We start from the raw sequence: 24,467 nt of genomic DNA on the forward strand, positions 1-24,467 counted from the left end.
GCCCCAGGGCCAGCTTCTTGAGGAACCTGCTCGTGGCTTGTTGGTGTGTCCTCCTCATGTGGCGGGGTGGGAGAGGCTCCTGCTGTCCTACGTCTCTTCTAAGAGTACAGTCCCATCGAGGGCTCACCCTCTTGACCTGGTTACCTCCCAAAGGCCCCGTCTTTAGCTCATCACAGTAGGGATTGAGGCTTCAGCATGAGTTTTGGAAGGACACGGATGTTCAGCTCATTACAAGATAGCTTGACATATCTACAGCTATTTGAAGGGGCTGGCTTTTTTTTTTTTTTTTTTTTTTTTTTTGGCAATACCTGTTTTCTGTCTTTTTAAATAGTTTTAAAATCAACATCCTGATTTGCTTATTGTAGAAACAACTGGAAGCATGGCTAAGCAAAATAAGACTGAAAATGACCAGTGACCTTTCTACCCTGAGATGACACATTCGTAACAGTGTCTGAAAATCGTGATCACATTTGTTCAAAGCTAACAATGTGATCATTTAAAAATATATCCTGCTAGAATCTTTTTTCTATATATGCATTTAGAGAACTTCTCCCCTGTCTCCATTCTTCCTCACCCCTCCTCACCCCTTCCTTCCCTTTCTCCCTCTATTCTAAACGTTATACTTTGTATTCCAGTATAATTCGAATACAAAAGTAAGGGGAGTAGTGTAATAAAATATTGCTTGGGATCTATGACTGTTACCACTTTGGCCTGTCCTGATTATCTCTTCCTTACATTCTGCCTCCCCTCTCAAAAACTGACTTTTGAAGGTTCTTCAAAAACTTCATATTATGGGGACCAGCAGATGGCGTAATGGCTACGTTGCCGGACTCCCATGTAGTCAGCCACGGTTCGAGTCTTGGACCCAGTGGCTTAAATTCATGCCGGGTGCCTGTGTGTGCATGCCCAAGATCCCAAGAGGAGAATGGAGGAGAAGGGATTGTGGCATGGCCATACCTCCTGGGGGGTGATTTCTCACTTTCTGTCTCTCTGCCTCTCTCTGTCTTTCTGGTGAGTGCACGCGCCCTATTGCAAACACCTCTCAAAAACAAAACAAAACAAAACAAAACCTAACAACAAAAAAGACTTCATATTATGAAAAACTACATGATTTCAAAATTGTTTTGTACCAAAATGTAGTTTAATTCCATTTTTCCACAGATTGTTTTTAAGTCCTCATATATGTTTAAGCAAATCCCAGGTAACATGTCATTTGGTTTGTAATTTCTTCATCACCATGTTATGTATCTTTAAAAGGTAAGAAGTCTTTTTAAAAGTACAAAAGCATCATCATACGTTATAATAATATTATCATAGAAATAATTTGTTTCTATCATTTATTGACTGTTCAAAATTTTCTGATTATGTCTTTCTTTTTTTAAGTGGTTGATTCATTCAACTCAGTATCCAAACATGGCCCAGACGTTGTATTTTGTCGGTATACTTTACCCTCACCTCCGCCACCACCACCACCGTTTTTCTCCTTTCAGTTTATTTGTTGAAGAAATCAGGTTGTTGGGAACCAGCAGTTAGCGTAATGGCTATGTCGCTGGACTCCCACGTAGTCGACTGCGGTTCGTGTCCTGGACCTGGTGGCTTAAAACTCACACCAGGCGCGTGTGCGTGCGTGCCCAAGATCCTGAGAGGAGAATGGAGGAGAAGGGATTGCAGCGTGATCATCCCCCCTGGGGGGTGATTTCTCGCTTTCTGTCTCTCTGTCTCTCTCTGTCTGTCTGGTGAGCGCACGCGCCCTACAGTGAAAATCTCTCCAAAAAAAAAAAAAAAAAAAGAAATCAGGTTGTTTACATTAATAGAATTTGCCACGTTCTGGAAACGTTCTTGTGGTGGTGTTTAGCCTATGTCGTAAAATGCGAGTATGTTTCCACCCTCTTGTTTTATTCAACCCACCTTGTTTTGTTTTGTTTTGTTTTGCTATAGAGTGTGTGTACGTGCCAGAGGGGGGCGAGAGAGAGAAAAAGCACCCTGGGGCTGGCCATGTTGCAATACGTGCCAGAGGGGGGCGAGAGTGAAAAAGCACCCTGGGGCTGGCCATGTTGCAATCCCTTCTCTGTTCTCTTCTTGAGATTTTGGCATGCGTACCCATGCCTGGCATGTTTTTCCAAGCCATTTGGCATGAGTACCCATGCCTGGCATGTTTTTCCAAGCCACTGGGTCTGGAACATAACTAACCGCTCAGTTGTGTGGGATCCAGCCACCCTAACCATCAAGCCACCCGATGGCGCCCGATCCCTGTATTTTATATGTTGTCTTCTTTTAGATTTATTTAATTTTTTTTTTTTTTTTTTAAGATTTTTGCCATAGAGCACATGTTCTCTCTGGAGAGAGAGACAGAAAGAATGGGAGGGAAGGTTAGAAATCACCCCTCAGGGGACTGGCCAAGACACAGTCCTTTCTCCTCCCTTCTCCTCCCAGGATCTTTGGCATACTCACACACATGCCTAGCAGGATTTTCAGGCCACCAGGTTCAGAACTTGAACTGTGATTGGCCATTTCAGAGTCTAGCATCTTAACCACCATGCCACCTGCTGGTCTCTCCTTCCTCTTTTGATTTTTTTTTTTTTTTTTTTTTGCATCTATTATATTGTTAGTTCCAGATTTTCTTAGCTCTCCCCCAGAGATTAGAGAAATTGTCTAATGCATCCTTGACTCTTACCATTTCTCCAGCAATGCTGGGATCTTTGACAAACTTTACCTTTTCTTCAGTCTTTCATGTGATTGTTGAGTGATGAACTCATGAATTTTAATGTATTTCATGTGTTTAAATCCATTGTAGTTTTTTTTTTTTAAATAGTCAATTTATTTTCAGAATAACTGTATACTTTTAGACATCAAAATTAGGGCTGTATTGTAGGTTTGTGGTGTTTTCTTTTTCTTTCAGGAAGGATGTACTCCTAGGCACCAGCCTCACCTTAGCTCGCTAATATCTCTCGTCACCAAGTCTGTAACCTGTCTACTTCCCATGGTCCCCACGGCCCTCCTCTCCCTAGGGCCACCCATCAACCAGTGGCCTCCAGCCTCAGTGAAATGACTACAGGGACTTCCCGCTGGCTTCTCCGGCTTCCTCTTGCCCCCTCCGTGTCAGTCTCCTCACTGAAGCACCGTAGTGCCCTCTGGTTTCACACACGCCCCACAGGTCCCTCCATGACCTGGCTCGTGACCTCTGTAGCGCAGCCCTCCCTGCCCTCCTTCCTCCGGCTGCGAGGAGCCCCTCAGGCCTTGCAGGCGCTCTCTGGCAGGTCTTTCGCACCTGCCGTTCCCGTCGACGTGCACACTGCCCGCTCTCTTGGCTTGATTAAGCCCTCTGACTCGGGTCTGCTCCCGAGAGAGCCCTCCAGGAAGACCAGCTTAATGAGGCCTCCTTGTATTCTCACGACCCTGCTTCTCTGTGGGAGCGCTTGGTGGCGTGCGTGTTTCTACCTGTGGTATTTTTACGTAGTATTGCTCTTCCCCGCTACATCGTAAGACTGAAAAGGACTGGTCTGATGTCCGCTTTGCTTCTCGCCGGAGCTTCAGCAGTGCTTGGCACACAGCAGTAATTGCTAGATAGGTAGTGGAGTGAGTGAGTGAGTGAGAAGGTTTATCCTGTTTCTTGAAGTGGGAAACTAGAGATTACGGGAAAAGATTCTGACTTATTTCATGAGCTAGGATTGAGGAGTGGTTTATAGTAAAGCCTGGCCTAGACTGGTAGTTCTGAGATTATTTTTTTTAATTAAGAAACATAGCACTTTTGTAAAAAGAAGTGTAGTACATCTATGTGTGGGTGTGTGTGTGTGTGTGCACGTATCAACATATACGTATTATGGCTATATACTCATTTTAAAGAATAGTGAAAGAAATACTCATATGCCTAACACTCAGATTAAGAAATGGAACATTACAAATAACCCTGAAACCTTCCGTCTGCTTCTTTGTAATGTAATTTACTTCTCAGTTCGTGCTCTTTAACCAAGAAGTAACCAGTGGCTTCAATTTTGTGTATAAATATTTATTTTTCCTTATGGCTTTATATTCATGTGCATGTATGTTCCTAGGCATTTATTCAGTTCTGGATAGAGTTGTAGAATGCCACCAAATGAACGGCCACCAAAGCCAGATTAAGTTTAAAGGGAGTCTTTATTAGCTGGCCAGCGACTACAGCCTGAGGCTCGGGGGCTGTGAGTCAGAACTGCTGCCCCACCCGAAGTTTGAGTAGTCTTTTGAATAGGGGGTCAGTTACCAGGGGCTCTTATGCAAGCAGTTACAGGAGCTGAATCAAGCAGGTTAATTATTTCTGAGGGGAGTGGGGTTTCCATGCAAGCAGCCACATTGCTAAACGAAAGGGTTTCGGGCTAGTTAGCACAGACTGTAGCAGTTACAGGATGTCATCCCGGGTACGGTTTTCTGTGGCTAGCACAAGCTGTTTTCTCATGGGAAGAGCAAGCAGGTTTACAGAAGCAGACAGCCACGTTAGGGTAAGGGAATGATATGGACGAACAGTTGTTCACGTGCAGGATCTAATATGCGGCCTTCCACAATAGAATCACACACATGTTTTCTAAACTCGCTGTTGTTAGATGTTATTTGGGCTGGCCTATAGCCTAAGGGTTAAGGGAGCCAGATCCCATACAGCTTTGAATCCTGACCCCAGAGGCTTGAAAGACATGCTGGGCATGGATGGAGAAATGGAAGAGAAGGGATTACAATGTAACCATGCCCCACTGGAGGGGGGTGCTTTCAACACTCCTCTGACTCTCTCTTGCTAGTGCACATACTGTCTAGCAATCTTTTTAATGATTATTTATTTAATTTTATTTATCATTATTATTACTATGTTTTTATTTGACCAGAGAGAGACACATAAACACACACACACATACACACTGAGTGAGAAGCAAGCCGCTGGGTTCGGGACTCGAACTGTGGCCAGCTATGTGGGAATCCAGCACCTTAACCACCATGCCACTTGCCAGGCTCCAGCCTCCTCTAGCAACTAAGAAAATATTGGGTTTTATGATTCAGCCATTTCTTGGTATGTATCAGTAGCATGGTTCATTCATTTTCATTATTTTTTAGTATACCATTATAGAAATATACCACTTTCTTTCCGTTTATTTATAGGCCAGTTTATTCTTTCATGCCATTTTCCTATGCCAGTTTCCCATCCTGTTGTCCTGTGCCAGTTTTTGGCTTTGTCCACAGTGTTGCTCACACCTGCTTATGCAAGTCTCTTGGGGGTATCTCCTAGGAAATAGAACGGCTGAGAAATGATGCATAGATTTTTTCAGGTTTGCTAGGGGATGGCAGCTTGCTTATGTTGCATTAGTAGATTCTGATATTCATCTTACCTTGTATTTTTGTTTTTCATTTAAAGTTTTATTTTACTTATCTCTTCCATGAGAGAGACAACCCCGTTAAGAGGATCCCAGGGCTGGGACCAGCAGATGGAGTAGCAGTTAAGGTGCTGAGCTCTCACATGGCCAACCTCAGTTGAAGTCCCAGACCCAGTGCTTGAAACTCACACCAGGTGTGTGTGCATGAGTGCCTAAGATCCAAGAAGAGAATGGAGGAGAAGGGATTGCGTTGTGGCCATCCCCCCTGGAGTGATTTTTTGCTTTCTGTCTCTCTCTGTGTTTTTGATGAGTGCATGCACCCTGTAATAGAAATCTTAAAAAAATAAGAGGATCCTGGGCCTGTGCCCTTTCCCTAGCCTCAGCCAGCCCTGGGCCTAGTGTGTCTGGTACATTCAGGGAGGTCTCTGGACACGATCCTGCAGCCCTTCCGTTCAGGTCAGCCCTGAAGAGCATCACGTTTACTCTTGGGCCACCCTCTGGCCCTACTTTGTGCTTTTATAATACACTGACCTTGACCTTTCATCTTTTATAAGCCTTGTTGGATTTGAACATCTACACTGTCCTTGAGGGTTTCTTTGTTCTGTTCATTAAGGAGATGTGTGAACTTTGTCATTTCTTGCCCTACTGGTCTGTCCTGAGACTCTATCCTTGCATCCCAAGTTCTCTTTTTTCCTCCTCTTTGGAAGCGTTTGTGGGAGTTTCAGCCTTTTCCGCCAGTGGCTTAGGAGAACTTGTCCTCTGCTTCTGTATCCCTGAAACGTCATTCTGCCTGGCTCACCCCGCGTATTTCCGTGAAGGAAGCCACGAGCCTGTGCCCCCCCGCCCGTCGTTTCCCTCCGCCGTCTCGCTGGTGTGGTTCACTCGTGTCGTCGCACGTCATTCTAGTTCATTCACTTTCATTTCTACTGAACAGACGTGCTGGGGTGACTAGCCCACCTCACCGCGACGGAGACTCGGTCGTTCCCAGTTTGGGACAATGAACAGCGCTGCTGTGGACCTTCTAATGTCCGTGTCTAGTGAGCATAACCCGTTTTTCTAGGATATCCGTGGAAGCAGATCCCTTAGAGCAAACGGTGGGTGGCATACGAACATCATCAGGCGTGCCGAATTCCTGAGAGGGCTTTCTGCTTACACACCCATCTGTGAATGTCCTCGCCCGTCTGCATCGTAGCCTCCTCCACTGGTCTCAGATGTCTTCACTGTCGCAGATTTAATGTAGCAGCTATGTAAGTTCTCTTTTATTTGGTAAACATGGGTTTTTGTTTTCTTTTCTTTTTTTTTTTTTGGAGAGGTTTTTGCTGTTGAGTGCGTGCACTCGCCAGACAGAGACAGAGACAGAAAGTGAGAAATCACCCCCCAGGGGAGATGGCCATGCTGCAATCCCTTCTCCTCCATTCCCCTCTCGGGATCTTGAGCACGCACGCACACGCACCTGGGGTGAGTTTAAGCCACCGGGTCCAGGACTCGAACCATGGTCAACTATGTGGGAGTCCAGTGACATAGCCATTACGCTAACTGCTGGTCCCCGTCATTTGTTTTCTGTATTTGCTACATGAAGGTGCAAGGCACAAAGGAGACAGTGAGAGCCTTCCTTTTCTGGAACTCCCGGCACGAAGGCAGACAGTCATGACAAAGTGAACGGTTGGTTATATAAAGTCCCGTGAGCGAGTAGAGGGCTCCAACGAGTTTAGGATTCGGATGCGGAAGCATGGGGCCTCACATGGAAATATCTGTAGCCAAGAAACCTGCACCAGACTGCAGCTGTCCTCATCCATGTGGGTTTGCTTTGACGCTGACACTGTACCTGATCCATCCTCCGGTATTCTGTGTATGTTTTTTTTTTAAAGAATTATTTATTTATCTTAATTCCACTTATTATTATTTAATTTGACCAGAGAAAGAGAGAGAGACAGAGACGGGGATAAAGGGGGAGGGAGAAGAAAGCAAGCCGCCAGACCGGGACTTGATCTACGGTCGGCTATGTGGGAATCCAGCGTCCTTAGCCACCACACCACCTGCGTAGGTTTTCAGGAGACTCAGACGTTAGGTTCAGTCACATTTGTTGCTTCTCGTTTGTCTACACACAGGTCCACTGACCCCAACACATGCAGATATTGCATCCTCTAGTGTTTCTAGTGCAAAAACTAGTACGAGCTTATTTTTGTGGGGGGGTCACTGTGCATGGGAATCCCATGCCTGAAGATCCCTCGGCAATTTTCAGGGGCTGTTAGAGTATTTGTTGTAATGGGATCTTAACTGTTTGTACTTGGTTTGTGGAAATATACGAGAGTGTGGAGATGTGTCTTTCTGGAAAATGGGGTGACCAGAAAAACCTACTTTTTCTTTCTCAGTTTGCTGTAGGATGCATGTGCTCATCAGAGAGAGAGAGAGAATAGAGAGAGGAAAAGAGAATCACCCTCCAGGCCACAATCCCTTTTTCTCCTTCTCTTCTCAGGATTTTGGGCATGCGCACACACGCACCCTGTGTGTTTTTCAGGCTGCTAGGTCCAGGACCTGACCACACAGTCGGTTAAGTGGGATCCAGCACCTTAACCTCCATGTTGCTTGCTGGCCCAGAAAAACCTACATTTCCCCCCTAGAAATGATTAGATGATTTGAGGCAAGAGTGCGTTTTCTCTGGAGTTTCTTTGATAGTGACCTCCATTTTCTTAGATCCTTCAACTGGACGGGATCTTTGTGTCATCTAATCCGCTTGCCACCGGTGCCCAGGTCCCCTCTGTAATGTCCTAGCCACTTGGTCACCAGCTTCCGGTGGACCCTGTCCAGAAGTAGGGAACTCAATCTCCCAAGGCAATGAATTCCATTTTTAGAAAGCTGCAATTACTAGAAAGCCCTCTCCTTTCTAAGAAAGCACACGGCCTGCAGGCTTCGTCATTATCGTACAATGCTGAAGACTTAGTGTAACAGCAGGCCCACAGTGAAAGTTTTCTTTTGCAGAATAAGAGACCCCAGAGTCCGTTGGAGAGCACCCTCTGCCAGGGCAGGCAGCTTTTAGATGACCCTGAGGTCGGTGACTCTCACCGTGGGTTCAACTGCCCAAGATCTGGAACAGCCCAGTCAGCCCCTGGGGGCACCTGCGGCCTCAGCCTAGAGTTCCTCCGGACGAGCGGTGCCTCTTCACCAGCTTCACGCTTTCAGAAAACGATTTTCCTTCTGGGTCTCGCCTCCGTAAATGTTGCTTATGATTGCAGTGCAAGTGCTGGCCCAGGGTCGATGGAGACAAACAGCTTCTTTCTGCAGTTAGGTCTGGAGAGACTATTTCAAGGAGTAATTCGGTGCTGACTTGGATCAGGCACTTCAGAGTTGGGGCTTGGGGATTTTCCACTCCTGGTCTAAATACTCCCTGGTTTATTCCTTTGTTCGCTTCATACGATTGTTAGGCCAGGTATAGCCTAATTTCGTTTGTCGTTTGATTTTCTTCTTTTCCATTTAAGCTGAGTTTTTGCTCTGCAAATCTGTGGCTTGCCAGTGCTTCTCAGTGGCTTTAAGATACATTTCTGTTCCTAGAGCCAGAAGGTTGTGGTAAGCCGTGCTTTATTGAGTAGTTATTAATTTTCTAGATCCGTATTGCTTTGTTTGCAGAGGTTTGGATTGATCAGTGTAGCTTCTGAGATTCCCATCAACAGAGGGGTAGGGCTGGACAGAGTGTGAGGGGTGTCGCTACTTCTCATGGAGAGGACTCCCAGTGATTCAGCTTGGCTGCCTGGCCATCTTTTCCCAAGTCTAGCACATGAAGCCTGGTCGGGATTCTCAGTGCATGACTGAGCAGAGTGGAACTGCCACCTCCCACCTTTACTGAGCCAGCAAGGGAACCTGGGGATTGAACTTGCTTTCTCTCTTCATGATAGAGTGTGTGCATGTGGGTGTGCATGCATGCATAGAGAGAAAGAGAAAGGAGTGGGGGGCACCCTCCAAGGAAATAATGGAAGCCATGATCTCCTTCCTCCAGCCCTCCAGCCTGTTGAATCCTGGCACTTGCTTGTGTACCTGGTTCCATGCTGACCAGGCTGTGGATTCGAACCACAGTCACCATGTGGCTTCCAGCTCTGCCATTTGGCATACTACTGCTTGTGCCACCACAGCTGGGTGGAATCGGGATTTAGAAGCACATTTAAATGACTTTAATTACTCAAGAACTTAGCAGTGCACTTAATTTATATGCATTCCCTATATATTGATTTATTCTATTAATTGATTTGTAATAATTATTTCAAAAGAAGAGCGAGGGCCAGTCCCATAGTGGAGCAGGTAAGCGTGGTGCAGAGGAAGCACAGTCCCGCATGGCTGACTGGGTTCGCATCCTGCCTGATGGCGTGTAGACCAGCTGCATGCATGTGTGACTAGGGTCCTGATGGGGTGGAGAATTGAAGGAAAAAGGATTGTGGCATAACCAGGTCTCATTGGGGACATTTCTCTTTCTCATGAGCATACATATGCTTTTTTTCATAATATAGAAAAACAACTAAAAATATGAAGTGCAAGTAAGGGTCTCTTCTACTTTTATACAACTAGAGTTTTTTCCTGGATTTTCACCCTCTCACCCTCCTTCCATTTCCCACTCTCCTCCCACACTGTCTCTAGTATCCACAGTTGCTCTTATTTTTAATCTTTATTTTTTAAGAGGTTTTTGCTGTAGGGCGTGTGCGATCGCCAGAAAGACAGAGAGAGACAGAGAGACAGAAAGCGAGAAATCACCCGCCAGGGAGGATGGTCACGCCACAATCCCTTCTCCCCCATTCTCCTCTTGGGATCTTGGGCACGCACGCACGCACACGCACCCGCTGTGAGTTTAAGCCATTGGGTCCGGGACTCAAATCATGATCGATTACTTGGGAGCTTAGTAGCATAGCCATTATGCTAACTGCTGGTCCTGCTCTTATGTTTTTATGCTTTCCATTTAATGCACACAAAAATGGAAAATTATCTGTCGATGATCATGTATATGGTAATATCTTTGGCTGGACTAATATATAGAATATTCATGCTGGAAAAATTCATTTTGTGTGCTGTAAAGATATACTATAGGGACCAGCAGATAGCATAACGGTTACATCACCAGACTACCGCATGGCTGACTGCAGTTTGAGTCCCAGACCTGGTAACTTGAAACTCATGCCAGACACATGTGCATGCCTATCCAAGATCCCAATAAGAGAAGGGATTGTGACATGGCCATTCCCCCAGGGGGTGATTTCTCGCTTTCTGTCTCTTCGGTGAGTGCATGTGCTCTATAGCAAATATCTCTCTCGAAAAAAAAAAATTACTGTAATTGAATGTAATGAAAAGGAAGAAAGTAAAGAATAATAATAATTTTTAAAAAAAAACCCTAAAACTAGACTTTAGGGGAACTTCATGTCCAGAAGGAAAGGGGAAAGGAGAAAAAGGTGTAGCCTGTTCTGACCCAGATTACCGGAGTCCCTTAGTGATGCATGTTTCCCTGGAGACAAGCTGTATTCTTACTTAAGCAAGATCCTTGTGGAGGAAGAAAATGCTTTGCTTTTCTGGCAGCTTTCTTAGAAAAGAGAGAGGTAAAACCAAAAAAACAGAAACTATTGCTCGATAACTCATTGCTTTAGACTATGTTGGACTGGGTCAAGGAAAGAGAAAAACCCCAACGGGAAGGTTCTGTGTGGTGTTTTGCTGCTGCCCGCAGTGGTGGCGTGTCTGAGCAGCCTTCTCACACTCTGATTCCTGAAGCCATTTGCAGTTGGAATTGAGAGAGGTACAGTAACTTTCTTCAGTTAATTAAATTTGTACCTTTTCTTTCTCTCCCTGAAACCAGTAAATAGAGAAAAGATTTTCATCCAATAGGACAAAACTTTTTTTTTTAACCCTCTTTGTATAAGAGCTTAAGTATTGTAGTATTCCATCCTAGCTATCTCACTCAAGTATGATTTCAGTTGGCTCTAATTCTTTTATTTCTTCCAGGGAAGGGTCATGGAGGTTAGAAAAAAAGCTCCTCTAATTAAAACATATTATATATTACTTTAAAAAAATTAACACAGAAAAAGGAGTGTATAGAAAAGAAAGTAAGTCATTCTTAATCCTGTCATCCAGATGCCCTTGTTGGCATTTAGGAATCTCTTCATTTGTTCAGTCTTTTGTTCAGTAATTTATTTGTTCATTTAATAAATTTTTATCAGGGGTCCAGCAGTTGGTATAATGGCTATGTCATTGGACTCTCATGCAGTCAGCTGTGCTTCAAGTCCCGGACCTGGTGACTTAAATTCTCACTAGGCGCGTGTGCATGCATGCCCAGGAAACGGAGAGGAGAATGGAGAAGAAGGGATTGCGGTGTGGCCATCCCCCCTGGGGGGTGATTTCTCTCTCTTTGTCTCTCTGTCAAGTGCATGTACCCTACAGCAAAAACTTCTCATAAATCATTAATTAATTATTATTGGGTACCTGCGAAACAGTGGGACTCATTTTAGGTCCTAGGGATACAGCAGTTAGAAAAGTGGTTCTTGCTCTTTTATTTACAAATATAAATATATAAAGGTACAAATTTCCCTTTACACACTGCTTTGACTGCATCCTATAAATTTTATAGTGTGTTTTCTTTGCCATTGGTTCAAAATATTTTCTTTTCTTTCTTACCCTCACTTCCAATGTTCTCTTTGTTTCTTTTTCTTAATATGATAGTTGAAAGGGACATTTAAGTTTGAAGTCTCCACATTGTGCTCTTTAATAAAAATGTCGTCTTCGGAACCAGCAGATGATGTAATGGTTATGTCGCTGGCCTCCCGTCTGGCTAACCATGGTTCAAATCCTGGACCTGAAGACTTGAAACTCACTCCGGGCATGTGTGTGTGTGTGCCCAAAATTCCATAAAGGAGACTGGAGAAGGGATGATGGTGTGACCATTCCCCCTAGGGGGAGTAATTTCTTGCTTTCTGTCTCTCTGGTGAGTGCACATACCCTGTAGCAAAAAAATACTCCTAAAAATTTTGTTTTTTAAAGTCATCCTCAGCACGTGCAGGTAATCAAATTGTATAACTCAGGAGGAGGCCTTCCATTTGTGTTCATGCACGTGTGTGTGCCCGTATTCAAAGGTCCAACAGAGGAAAGAACTTGCGAAAGCAATTAGTTGAAAATCTCTTCTAATTTCTCTTGTGATTTTAACCCCTGTTTGTTCTTTCCTTGGTCGTCTCCAGTTTTCTTTCTTTTCTTCTCTCTCTCTCTCTTTCTCTTGCTAGTGAATGTGTGTACTCACAAGAGATAGAGTGGGGAGGACAAGCACCCCCTGCAGAATGGTCACACTACAGTCCCTTCTCCTCTGTCTCTCCCTCCGGTTGGGATTTTGGGCACTTAAGCACATGTGCCTGGCATGTTTCTCAAGCCACAGGGTCCGGGACTTGAACCACATGGTTGGTCATGTGGGACTCAGCCACCTTAACCACCAGACCACAGAGCTGCTGCCTCCATCTCCAGTTGTCTATCGTGTTCATCTAATGCATTATATTTCTCAGTTCTGAAATTTCCTTTAGAGTTCTTCGTTTTTATTGTTTCCTTTTCTCTGTAGGGATTTCTTACTTTTTAACTCATTATAATTATATTTCTTTTTACTTTACTGAACATAGTTACAATAGTGTCTTTAAAATCCTTGTCTGGTATTTCTAACATCTGAGTCATCTCAAAATGGGTCTCAGTTGATTTTCTTTTATTTTAAGAATATCTTCCATTTTCCTGATTCTTCGCATATTGGAAATTTGGATCTTATCCAGGGCATTGAAAGATGTTAATTTGTGGAGACTCTGGATTCTGTCATTTTTCTTTTACGAATATTGAGGTTTTTTTTTTTTTTTTTTTTAGAGATTTTCACTGTAGGGCGCGTGCGCTCGCCAGACAGACAGAGAGAGACATAGAGACAGAAAGCGAGAAATCACCCCCCAGGGGGGATGGTCACGCCGCAATCCCTTCTCCTCCATTCTCCTCTCGGGATCTTGGGCACGCACGCACACGCGCCCGGCGTGAGTTTTAAGCCACCGGGTCCGGGACACGAACCGCGGTCGACTACGTGGGAGTCCAGCGACATAGCCATTACACTAACTGCTGGTTCCCTTTTTTGGTTTGTTTTTAAAAAAGAATCATTTCTCTAACTTTATTTATTATTATTCATCAATTTGACCAGAGAGAGAGAGGAAGCAACTGCCAGATCTGGTACTTGAACCGTGGTCGACCATGTGGACGTCAACCTTGACCACCACACCACCTGCCAGCCCCTGATCCTTCTTACGCTAATGCAGGAGAGCAATTTCACAAGAGCTAGTGGTGGCCTCTGCTTATAAAATGTCTCCTAGGGGCCAACAGACGGAATAGCGGTCATATTGCTGGACTCCCACATGACTGACTACGTACGGTTCGAGTCTTGGACCTGGTGGCTTGATAATCACACCAGGCGTGCGCGCATGTGTGTGTGTGTGTCCCAAGATCCCAGAAGAACAGAGGAAAAGGGATTATAGTGTGGCCATCCCTTCTGGGAGGTGATTTCTCACTTTCTCTCTCATTGTCTCTGTTTCTCTCCCTGGCAAGTGCATGTGCCCTAAGGCAAAAACCTCTTTAAAAAAAAAAAAAAAAAGAAGACATGTCTTCTAATACCCCACTTCCAAGGCAGGCCCCATGGCTTCACTCATAGTCAAGGACAGGGACACACATCACCTCTCAGTGAGATCTGTCACGTTATACGGTTCAGAGGCCAGTGTAGGCAGCGGTGAGGGACTGGCCGTTCATGCACTGGTCTACTGTAGCAGCTACGAGTGTCAAAAAAAAAAAAAAAATCAGGATGGCAGAGAGCAGTAAGGGAGGGGACAGATCTGTTTAAATACACATGCCTTTGTATAGGGATTGGAACTAACGTATATATAATTTTTACATTTAATGTGTCACCACAACGGTAGTAAACTTGCCCTGGCTTTTTACCATGTTGAATGCTTTGCCCCCTCTGATTTATCGAGTGCTCACTTTCTAAAGTATTTTGCTTGTTTTAAGTTATTTCAACCTTACCGCCACATGAGGAAACTGAGGTGCAGGAAACTCAGTAGCTGGTCTAAAGTAATTTGCTTTGGAAGTGGCAGAGACAGGTTGTGAATCTGGGCACTCTTTCTTGACTGTTCTTGCATACAAGTAAAGGTCTATGGTCCAGGGCCAGCCGGTGGCTTGGTGGTTCAGGCTCTTGGTCTCCACAAGGCTAATTGTATGGTTTGAGTGTCAGACCCAGCAGCTGGGAAAATATGCCAGATCATGTGTGTGTGTGTGTGTGTGTGTGTGTGTGTGTGTGTGTGCAAAATCCCAAAAGGAGGGAGAAAGGAGAGAAGGGATAGTGGCATGACCACCCCCCACAGGGGTGCTTTCTCATTTCCCTTCTCTTCTCTCTCTGGCAAGTACACATACCCCTGGCAAATTTGGAAAGAAAAAAGAGTGTCCATATCTGAACATTTCTTTAGCTAATTTCTGGTCATAAAGTAGTTATCAGACTTTCTTTCTTTTAAATCTTGGTTTTAGTTATAGGGCACCTGCACTCACCAGAGAGAGATGGAGAGAGGGAAGGTGAGGAATCACCCCCCCACTCCCGGGGATGGCCACCCTGCAGTCCCTTCTCCTCTATTCTCCCTGGGGATTTCAGGCACACATGCACACACTCCTCATGTGATTTTGAAGCCGCAGGATCCAGGACTCAAACCACAGAGAATAGCTCTGTGGGATCTAGAGCCTCCCTCTCTAAGAGCAAGAGGGTGAGAGGCCAGGCGTGTGGCAGAACTGGGGCATGGAAGCACCTGCCGGCAGTGAGCCTGGGCACGCGTGAGGTCCCGACTGGTGCTGTGCGCGCTGGGAAGGCTGAGAAGCAGCGGGTACCTGAGCGCTCTGCCTGAGCAGCCTGCAGTATGGTGGCCTCTGGGAGCCACGACTCCAGGCCACGTCCAGGGCTCACTGTCATCACAGCTCGGAACTGGCAATGACGACCACTTCCTGGCCAACAGGCAGCATGGGCGGTGAGGCACTCTGAGCCCTGCAGCTCGGGCTCTTTGGCCCTACACACAGCTCAGATGATGAGGCACAGGAGGAAGGGGGCGATTCCAGGTGTGGCAGGAAGTGAAAGCAGCTCAGGAAGGGGTGACCACCTGGGTCGTAGGTTTTCTATGTCTCCTGTCCTTTTTTCCATTTTATTGTTCTGTCTCTGAGCTATGAGGGAGGAGACCTCAAAACATTTGTGAACAAGTGAAATTAAAGTATAAATTTATTTTGGTACCAAAAAAGTTTTAAATCTATGAATAGTTTTTCCCTTTCTTTCTCTTTCTTTCTCCTTCCTTCCTTCCTTCCTTCCTTCCTTCCTTCCTTCCTTCCCCCCCACCTCTCTCTCTCTCTCTTTAAAATTTTGTCACAGGGTACATGTGCTCACCGGAGAGAGGGAAAGCGAGAAATCACCCCCATAGGAGAAGTACACACCACAGCCCCTTCTCCTCCACCTCTCACTGTTTTTGGCATTTGGGGCCTGCATGCCCACGTGCCAATGTGCTTCTCAAGCCACCAGGTCCAGACCTTGAGCCACACAGTTGTGAGAGGAGGATCCAGCCATCTTAACCACCACACCCCCCAGCCCAGCAGGCCCCCAGTTTTTTCTTAATGTGCATTCTCCTTGAACTTTGTAAAGATCCCTCTTAGGTGTTTATCTGATATTTCTAATTTTGAAACTATGGGGGAAATGGATACAGAGAAGAGAAAATCAAGTTGAATTTTTCTTTTTCTTTTCTTTTCTTTTTTTTTTTCCAATGCCAGAGGCCCTGTGCATGTGCGAAAGAGAGAGGAGTATGTGGGGAGAAAGCACCCCCCTCAGTGAGGACTGGTCAGGCTGCAGTCCTCTTTCCACCCAGTCTCATCCCACCGGGATCCAGAGCACATGCATGCCCGAGGGGAAGCTGGTGGGGCTGGGATTCGAGCCCTGGACAGCTGTGTGGGATCAGCTCTCTGCTCAGTGCCTAACTGCTGTGCCATGGGGCTGGCCCCCAGCTGAGTTTTAATTATTCAAAGTAGTGAATCAGAACCGGGGTAGGGACAAGGTCAGTTGGGCCTTTGGGATTTCCTGTAGGTCGGGCGTGTGCGCGGCCACGCTGGCCACCTAGTCCGTAGGCGCACGAGACTGGCTGCGCTCGAGGTTCCCGAGACGTAACGCCCGTGTTTTTCCGCTGTGTCGACGGCATACTTTGTGGCTTACGTATTTTCCTTCTCTTCTGCTGCAGGTTAGTAGCAAAGATGAAGATTTCCTCGACCTCTCTGTCGATGTGGAGCAGAACACCTCCATCACCCACTGTCTAAGGTGAGCGCGTGGACCCTGACGGTGCTTCCGGCTTCGGAGCGGGCCGGCGCATCAGAGGGGGCGGTAGCATCTCGATTTCTTCAGGAGAAAACCTTCCCCTCCCAAACCAACATAATCCTGCTGTTCTCTGTTTCTGTCCTCTCCCAAGCGAGATGAAAACTAAGTATACGTGGTCTGGAAGGGAGGCCCACTGTGATCAAGTGGAAGTCATTAGTCATTCAACTTAAAAATAAGTTTTTAATCTGTAATTTGGATGTATGCTTTTAGCTTCTATCGGTTTTGCCAGCCTCCCTCCCCTGTCACAGACACACACACTCATATAATTAAGATAATAAGTGCTACTTCTGCCTGCCATGGCTTTTCTGCTTGTCTGTTTCTTTTTTTGTAGTTTGCTATAGGGTGTGTGCATTTGCCAGAGAGAAAAGGACAGGGAAAGTGAGAAATCACCCCCAAGGGGGATGGCTATGTTGAAATCCCTTCTCCTCCTGGGAGTCTGGGCATGCAGGTACCTGTGCCTGGCATGATTTTCAAGCTGCTGGGTCCGGGACTGGAACTGCACTGTTGGCCATGTAAGAGCCAGCCGCCTTCACCTCCATGCCAGCTGCTGGCCCCGGTGCTCTTTTTCTGAGATCACCTGTTTGACTATTTAAAAAATGTAGCACTTTGAGTTGAGAGCCCACGAGGGATTGCCTTTTCCGCCATCCTTTTGTGGTCTGTGGAGGTCATGCAGGGAAAGGCACCGCCTCTCATCAGGGCCGAGGTAGGGCGGGCGCCCAGGAGCAGCAGCCCTGGCCCAGGATCCCTGCAGACGCCGTGGGCTGCCTCGGATGTCCCACACGGGCTATGTCCCCCGCCGCCACGTCCCTTTCTTCAGCCTCTTCCATGAAGAACCCGTGAGTGCTGCTCATTCCTGAGCCCATGCTCGACCCTGGGACTGGAGGAGCGGACTCAGACAGCCCCTGTTCTCCCTGCTCTCGCAACCTCCATTCCACTGGGGACACACGGCCGACAATTAGACCAAAACGAGACCTGCTAGATAGAGAATTCTGCTGTGTTTCCACCTCTCTGAGTTCACAAATGCTTCAGAAAACTCGGGAAATCAGGTGTAGTGGAAAGTGTTCAATGCTGGGGCCAGCAGATGGCATAGCGGTTACGTCACTGAACTCTCACATGACCGACGTGGTTCAAGTCCCGGACCCAGTGGCTTGAAAATCAAACTGGGCGCATGTGAGTGTGTGTCCACGACCCTGAGAGGAGAACGGAGGAGGAGGGATTGCGCATGACCATCCCTGCTGGGGGGTGATCTCTCACTTTCTCTCTCAGTCTCTCTCTGTCTCGTTCTCTTTCTCTGGCAAGCACACACACCCTAAGGCAAAAACCTCTTAAAAAAAAAAAAAAAGAAAGTGTTTAATCCTGTACTCACTGCTGCACTGCCCGTGGGCTTCGTGACCTCCCCGACTGGTCGGAGCAGTGTCTGTGTGGCAGACAGTCCAAAGATGCGCATCTCCACTGTCCGCCTACTCACTCCCTCTGCCTGGCTTCCCAGGTCCACCCCAGTAAATCCCATGTGGCTAAAACATACCTCACAGCAGGTCCTCTGTGGACACATCCACTCAGCCAAGTTCGAGTCCGTTCTGTGCACCAAGCTCTGAACCTGAAAGTTGTGGGTAATTACTTTCTCCACGACGTCCCCGCCTTTCAACCCCCTCAGGTCCTTCTTCTGCGGGGCTGCCCAAAGTGATCTTTTTTTTTAAGAGTTATTTTTGCTATAGAACATGTGTACTCACCAAACAGAGAGACAAAGTGAGAAATCATCTCTGGGAGGGATGGCCACACTGCAGTCTCTCCTCCTCCATACTCCACTTGGGATTTTGGCCACACACGCAAATGCGCCCAGCGTGTTTCAAGCCACCAGGTCCGGGACTGGAACCATGGTCATCCATGTGGGAGTCCAGTGCCTTAACCCCACTATGCCACCTGTTGGCCCCAAAGTGGTCTTTCCTTTCTGAGACCTGCTAGTGGGGCTCCAGAGCCACAGGGTCCCCATCAGCCTCTTCGTAGTGTGTGTGCCACCGTGTGACTTGCCACAGCTGTCCCTCACATAGGCCGAGACGTCTGTGCCTCTGCGCGCACCCGGGTTCAGAGCCCTGCCCCCTTCCTCTGTGCTTTCCCTGCACTTCCCGCCTGCCCTGTCTCTGTTCGCGCAGCCCTGTTGAGTGCCGGAATGTGTCTGGGACAGAGCAGTGACTGAGACAGATGGGGTCGCGGCCCCCACAGGGTGGAGGCAGGAATCGGGAACAGGGTGGTGGTTTCAATGGGCAGACACGCCCATGGCCAGGTGGGCTGGGAGAGTGGTCAGCAAAGTCTTCGAGAGGGGAAGTTCAGACCTCTGAACAGCCAGTACAGCCAGCCATGGAGTTCTCTGGGAAGAAGCTCACCCTGCAGATGCCCTGGTGCAGAAAAAGTGGGACTCAAGGCCAGTGTGACAGACCAGCCCAGAGGCCACGCAGGTGCTGTTTGGGTTTTATTCCTGAACGTACCAGGGAGCTGCTGGGAGGTTTCAGGCAGAGGAAGCAGCAGCTGCACCTTCTGTTTGGGCTGTCCTGGTCAGCACAGGTGGGCAGTGGTCCTTGCATGTGTCTTAGACCATGAGCTGTGTGAGCGCAGCTACTCTGCCAGGCCCCAGGCCCCAGGCCCTAGCCCCCAGCTCAGGAGGCGCTTGGGGACTTACTGAACGAACAGTCTGTGTGGGCATCTGATACGTTCTGTGTGAGTGGCAGAGTCTGTGAACACCCTCTTAATGACATTCCCTGTTGAGTACAATCTGATCATCTGGGGCTAGGACACCCTTTATGGATAGGAAATGTCACAGACTTTAAGGCTGTAGGGTATTATTATATTCTGAGCGTTCTTTCGGCCTTTGAAGTAGTACCACAGAAATGGTAAGTGGAATCTCGATGACCGGAGGAGAATGAAAAGCCGTGACATTTAGAAAGGGAAAGCTCTAAGTAGCAGAGTAAAACCTCATGGTAAGGCGTATGTGCGTCTATCAACGTCAGTGGCTTTTGCTCTCAGAGGAAGGCTAAAGTCCTTATTCTCTGTGAGGTGGGAGTGGGACTGAGTGCGGGGGGTGGGGGGGTGGGAGGCGGTCTCTGGCTGATAATCGGGATTTTCTTAGTGCGGTCTAAGAGCAGCTGGTGGGTTTGCGTTTCTCCGTCTTTACTTTGGTACCTTGAAAATACAGACCACCTGAGACAAACTCTTTCTCATTAACTGCAAACTTTCTTATTAATAATGTCACCTTGCATTTCAATGTGATTGTCATTGACTTACAGTTTTACAGTGGGTTTTGAATGCAGATAGTATTTTTCTATTATAATTGTAAATTTCCAACATATTCTCTGTTAAATCCCGAGTCCGTCCTTTTCTTTCTTCCCTCCCTCCCTCCCTCCCTCCCTTCCTCTCTCACCCCCTCTCTCTCCCTCTTTCTCTCTCTGTCTTTCTTTTTTTTAAAAGAGATTTTTGCTATAGGGTGCATGTGCTCACTGGAGAGAGAAAGACAAAAAGTGAAAAATCACCCCCCAGGGGGATGGCCACGGTGCAATCCCTTCTCAGTTTTCCTCTCTGGATCTTGGGCACACATGCCTGGCGTGAGATTGAAACTGCTGGATTTGGGACGCAAACCCACAGTAGACCACACAAACCACAGCAGACACCAGTGGGAGTCCAGTGACACAACTATTATGCCATCTGCTGGTCTCAAATCCTGAGTGTTTTTTTTTTAATCAGTTAGAAAATTGTTTATCCCTGTGTATATCTCATTAAATAAAGCTGTATTTGAACATTTGTCATAGTTAGAGACTTGTAGATGCGCTCTAATACAGAGGTCCCCAACTCCCAGGCCATGAACTGGTGCCAATCCCGTGGCCTGTTAGGAACTGGGCTGCATAGCAGGAGGTGAACAGGCATCTAGCAAGTGCAGCTTCATTTGTCTTTATAGCCACTCCCCATCAATCACGTGACTGTCTGAGCTCCAACTCCTGTTGGAGGGAAAGTGAGACAATGAGAGGTCATGACAGAGAGAGAAAGTGAGACATCACTCCCCAGAGATCAACCTTGGCAATAGATCTCATAGAGACACAAACGCCATTGTAAACTGCATGTGCTTGGGATCGAGGTTGCATGCTCCTTTTGAGAACTTAATGCTTGATGATCTGAAGAGGAGCTGAGATGGTGGTGCTAGCACTGGGGAGTGGCTGTGTGTACTGCCTTATAGTGAGTTGTATCATTATTTCATTGTATGTTACAGTGTAATAATAATAGAAATAAAGTGCACAATGAATGTAACGCATTTGAATCATCATGAAACCCCACCCCGCCATCACCCAGGTTCAAGGTCATTTCTATGAAATTGTCTTCCATGAAAATGGGCCCTGGTGCCAAAGAGGTTGGAGACCCCTGTTCTCATGGTATAATAGCACCCAGTCTTAAGAAAGCTCTTTTCGGGACCAGCAGTTAGTGTAATGGCTATGTCGCTGGACTCCCAGTGGCTTAAACTCATGTGGGGCACATGTGCGTTTGTGCCCAAGAACCCAAGGAGGAGAATGGAGGAGAACGGATTGCAGTGTGGCCATCCTCCCTGAGTGATTTCTCGCTTTCTGTCTCTCTGTCTCTGTCTTTCTGGCAAGCGCACGCGCCCTATAGCAAAAGCCTCTTAAAAAAATAAAAGAAAGCTCTTTTCTGAATACTTCTCTCCCCACTCTCACTTACAAAGTACCCTGCAGGTAAAAGGGGTATTTCAAACATGGTGTATATCACATATGTTTGAACTTCTTTACAGATGAAAATATTTTTCTCTACAGAGACTTCAGCAACACAGAAACACTGTGTAGTGAACAAAAATATTATTGTGAAACATGCTGCAGCAAACAGGAGGCCCAGAAAAGGTATGGAGAGGATTTAACTCGGGTGGCTTTGTGCAGTGAGAAGAAACCAGACCGTGGAGCCCAGCAGGCTGGCTTTGGGCGCAGCTGCTGCGTGGGCTCCTAGCCAAGGCGCTCTGGGGAAGTCAGTTACCTTCCTCACCAGTGAAGCTGGGAGCAGGCCGAGCTTAGAAAGCTGTCTGTCTGTCCAGTTTGCCCATTCACTCACTCACAAGTGTTTATCGAGTATTGTGTGCCAGGTACTGTGCTCGGCAAGTGGGTGGTGATCAGATAGAATCTCCGTCCTCCTGTGATTGAAGAGAAATCGTGTAGAGTACGCAGCATAGTACATACCACTTGGTAGCAGTACTTGAACTTAGAGATATAGAAAGTTAAAAAATATATATCCTTAACAATTTTTTTGTTTGTTTGCTTTAGTTTTTCAGTATAGGGGCATGTACTTGCCAGAGGGAGAGAGGGAAAGTGAGACAATGAGAGGTCATGACAGAGAAAGTGAGACATCACTCCCCAGGCCATGTCTCTCCCAGTCTCTTCTGAGGATTTGGGGCATGCCCAAACTCATGCACTCTGGGCCTGGGACTTGAACTACACTGTCGACTGTGGGGGATCCAGCCACCTTAACCACCCAGCCACAGCTTGTATTTGTTTAGTACACAAACTCTGCAACACCTCCTTAGACATCTACTACAATAGACTGTCGTCCTGTTCTCTGGCTGGCCTACTCCAGTTCCAAGGTTGCAGGACTAGTTAGCGCCGCATAGCGAGCATGCCTCTTCTGTGTGAGCTGTTGGGTTATTTGCTGGTTGTAGGTCTGTCAGACCCTTCCTGCCCTCCATGTGTGCAGGCAATGGAGCGTCCTATCCCCAAACAGGTGTTGGTTACGACTGATGTTCGGTTCCATGGTTTCTCAGGATGAGAGTGAAGAAGCTGCCTATGATCCTGGCCCTCCACCTGAAACGGTTCAAGTACATGGAGCAGCTGCACAGGTACACCAAGCTGTCCTACCGTGTGGTCTTCCCGCTGGAGCTCCGGCTCTTCAACACCTCCAGCGACGCTGTGAACCTGGACCGCATGTATGACCTGGTCGCAGTGGTGGTTCACTGTGGCAGGTAACTCCCGGGCGGGCCGGCGGGCAAACAGCTAAACACACCCAGCTGCACCCTTACTGGGCTGCAAGACCTGTGTCCTTAGGAACCTCTTCCAAGCTCTTGTTTATCAGCCACAAGATATTTTAAACATGCCTACAGACACATGTAAAATGAAGTAAACATTACATTCATGATTTAAGATGTTTTTTGCAAGGTAAATAGTTTAATATCTATTAGAAAGAAGTGTACTTATAAGAAGTTTGAATAACATGAAGAAATACTTTTTTTTTTGTTTGCTTTTAAGGTTTTTACCATAGGGCAGGTGTGCTTGCTGGAGAGAGAAAGACAATGAGAGGGAGCATGAGAGATCAACCCCCTCTCCCCCAGGGGCCATGGCCACGCTGCAATCCCTTTTCTTCCTTTCTCCTCTCATGATTTTAGGTGCACACACACACACACACACTCAGCGTGATTTTCAGACCTCCAGGTCTGGGACTTGAACAGTGGTTGGCCATGTGGGCATCCAACCCCTTAACCACCACGCTACCTGCTGGCCCCGCTGGAGAAATAAATTCTTATGCTTTGCTTTTAATTTTTGAAAAATCAGCATATACGCAGGGACTTCAAAAAGCTCGTGGAAAAGAGGGGATTAAAGTATAAGTTTACTTTGGAGCAAGAATTTTGAAATCCATGCATAATTTTTTCATAATGTGCATTTTTCACGAACTTTTTAAAGACTTATATAGTATGATCTTAAAACTATTTGAAGTACAAATGAAGGCTGAGAACGATAGATAGATCAAACTTAATAATTTTATGGCATTTTGAGTAAAATATATCCTGTTTTAAATTTCTTTTTTTAAAATAAGAACATGTTGGTTGACTTAGTTTTTTGTTTTGTTTTGTTTTGTTTTGTTTTAAGCTTGTCCACAAATTGTTCTTATGAGAGAAAAGAGAAAGACACCTCAAACCAGGTCTTCACACAGCAATCCACCCCCAGTCGCAGTGCACATGTGGGTGCCCCTGGCATGCAGGAGGAGGCCCCAGGACACGGACTCAGGGCCCTCCCATGGGGCCCAGTTGGGTTACCACTGTGCCACCACTTGGCCCCTTACAAGCACATTTTTTAAACAATATTGTTTTATGTGGCTTTCTGTCTGTCCCAATATTCTATAATTATTTAAGCAGAAGAAAGGGACAGAAGGAGAGACAAGTTCTCTGGGTATAGAAAACAGTGTTTTCCAGAAAGTCCTCAGAGCAAGCACTTTTTAACTCCCTGGTATGGTGTGAGTATGAGAGGTGGGTAGAAGATGCACCTGTTCCGTGTCCTTGGCTCTGCTGGAACCAGCTGAGCTTTCCTGCCCTCGCGGGTTAGGGACTGGGCAATGTCATAAAGCAAGACTTTTCTCTCCATCTACCTGGGTGGGATTATGGTGAACACACCTCAGCCATCAGCCATCAGCCAGAGGGCACCATTCCTGTGAGGAGGAATGGACTGAGTTTTTATTTTGTTGTTTTTAGGTTTGCTATAGGGTTCACGTGCTTGCTAGAGAAAGACAGAGAGAGAGAGGGAAAGTGAGAAATCACTCCCCAAGGGGGCTGGCCACACCATAATTCCCTTCCCACCATTCTCCCTTTGGGATTTTGGGCATCTACGCACATGTGCCTGGCATATTTTTCCAAGCCACTGGGTCTAGGACCCAAATCGAGAAGTCGGTCATGTGGGATCCAGCCTCCTTAACCACCATATCAC

The 24,467-nt window shown here is 46.7% G+C and overlaps 1 protein-coding gene across 1 annotated transcript in view; it reads left to right on the forward strand.

Moving 5' to 3' along the window:
* Positions 1–24,467, forward strand: part of USP46 (ubiquitin specific peptidase 46) — a 39,548-nt gene that overhangs the window by 10,692 nt on the left and 4,389 nt on the right. Inside the window, exons 4-6 of the mRNA XM_014582472.2 lie at positions 16,607–16,683; positions 21,546–21,629; positions 22,538–22,735. Of these exons, the coding sequence (XP_014437958.1) occupies positions 16,607–16,683; positions 21,546–21,629; positions 22,538–22,735 (359 nt within the window). The remainder of the gene's footprint in view (positions 1–16,606; positions 16,684–21,545; positions 21,630–22,537; positions 22,736–24,467) is intronic.

Source organism: Tupaia chinensis, unplaced genomic scaffold (genome assembly GCF_000334495.1).
Source record: "Tupaia chinensis unplaced genomic scaffold, TupChi_1.0 Scaffold143615_1, whole genome shotgun sequence".
Taxonomy (NCBI): Eukaryota; Metazoa; Chordata; class Mammalia; order Scandentia; family Tupaiidae; genus Tupaia; species Tupaia belangeri.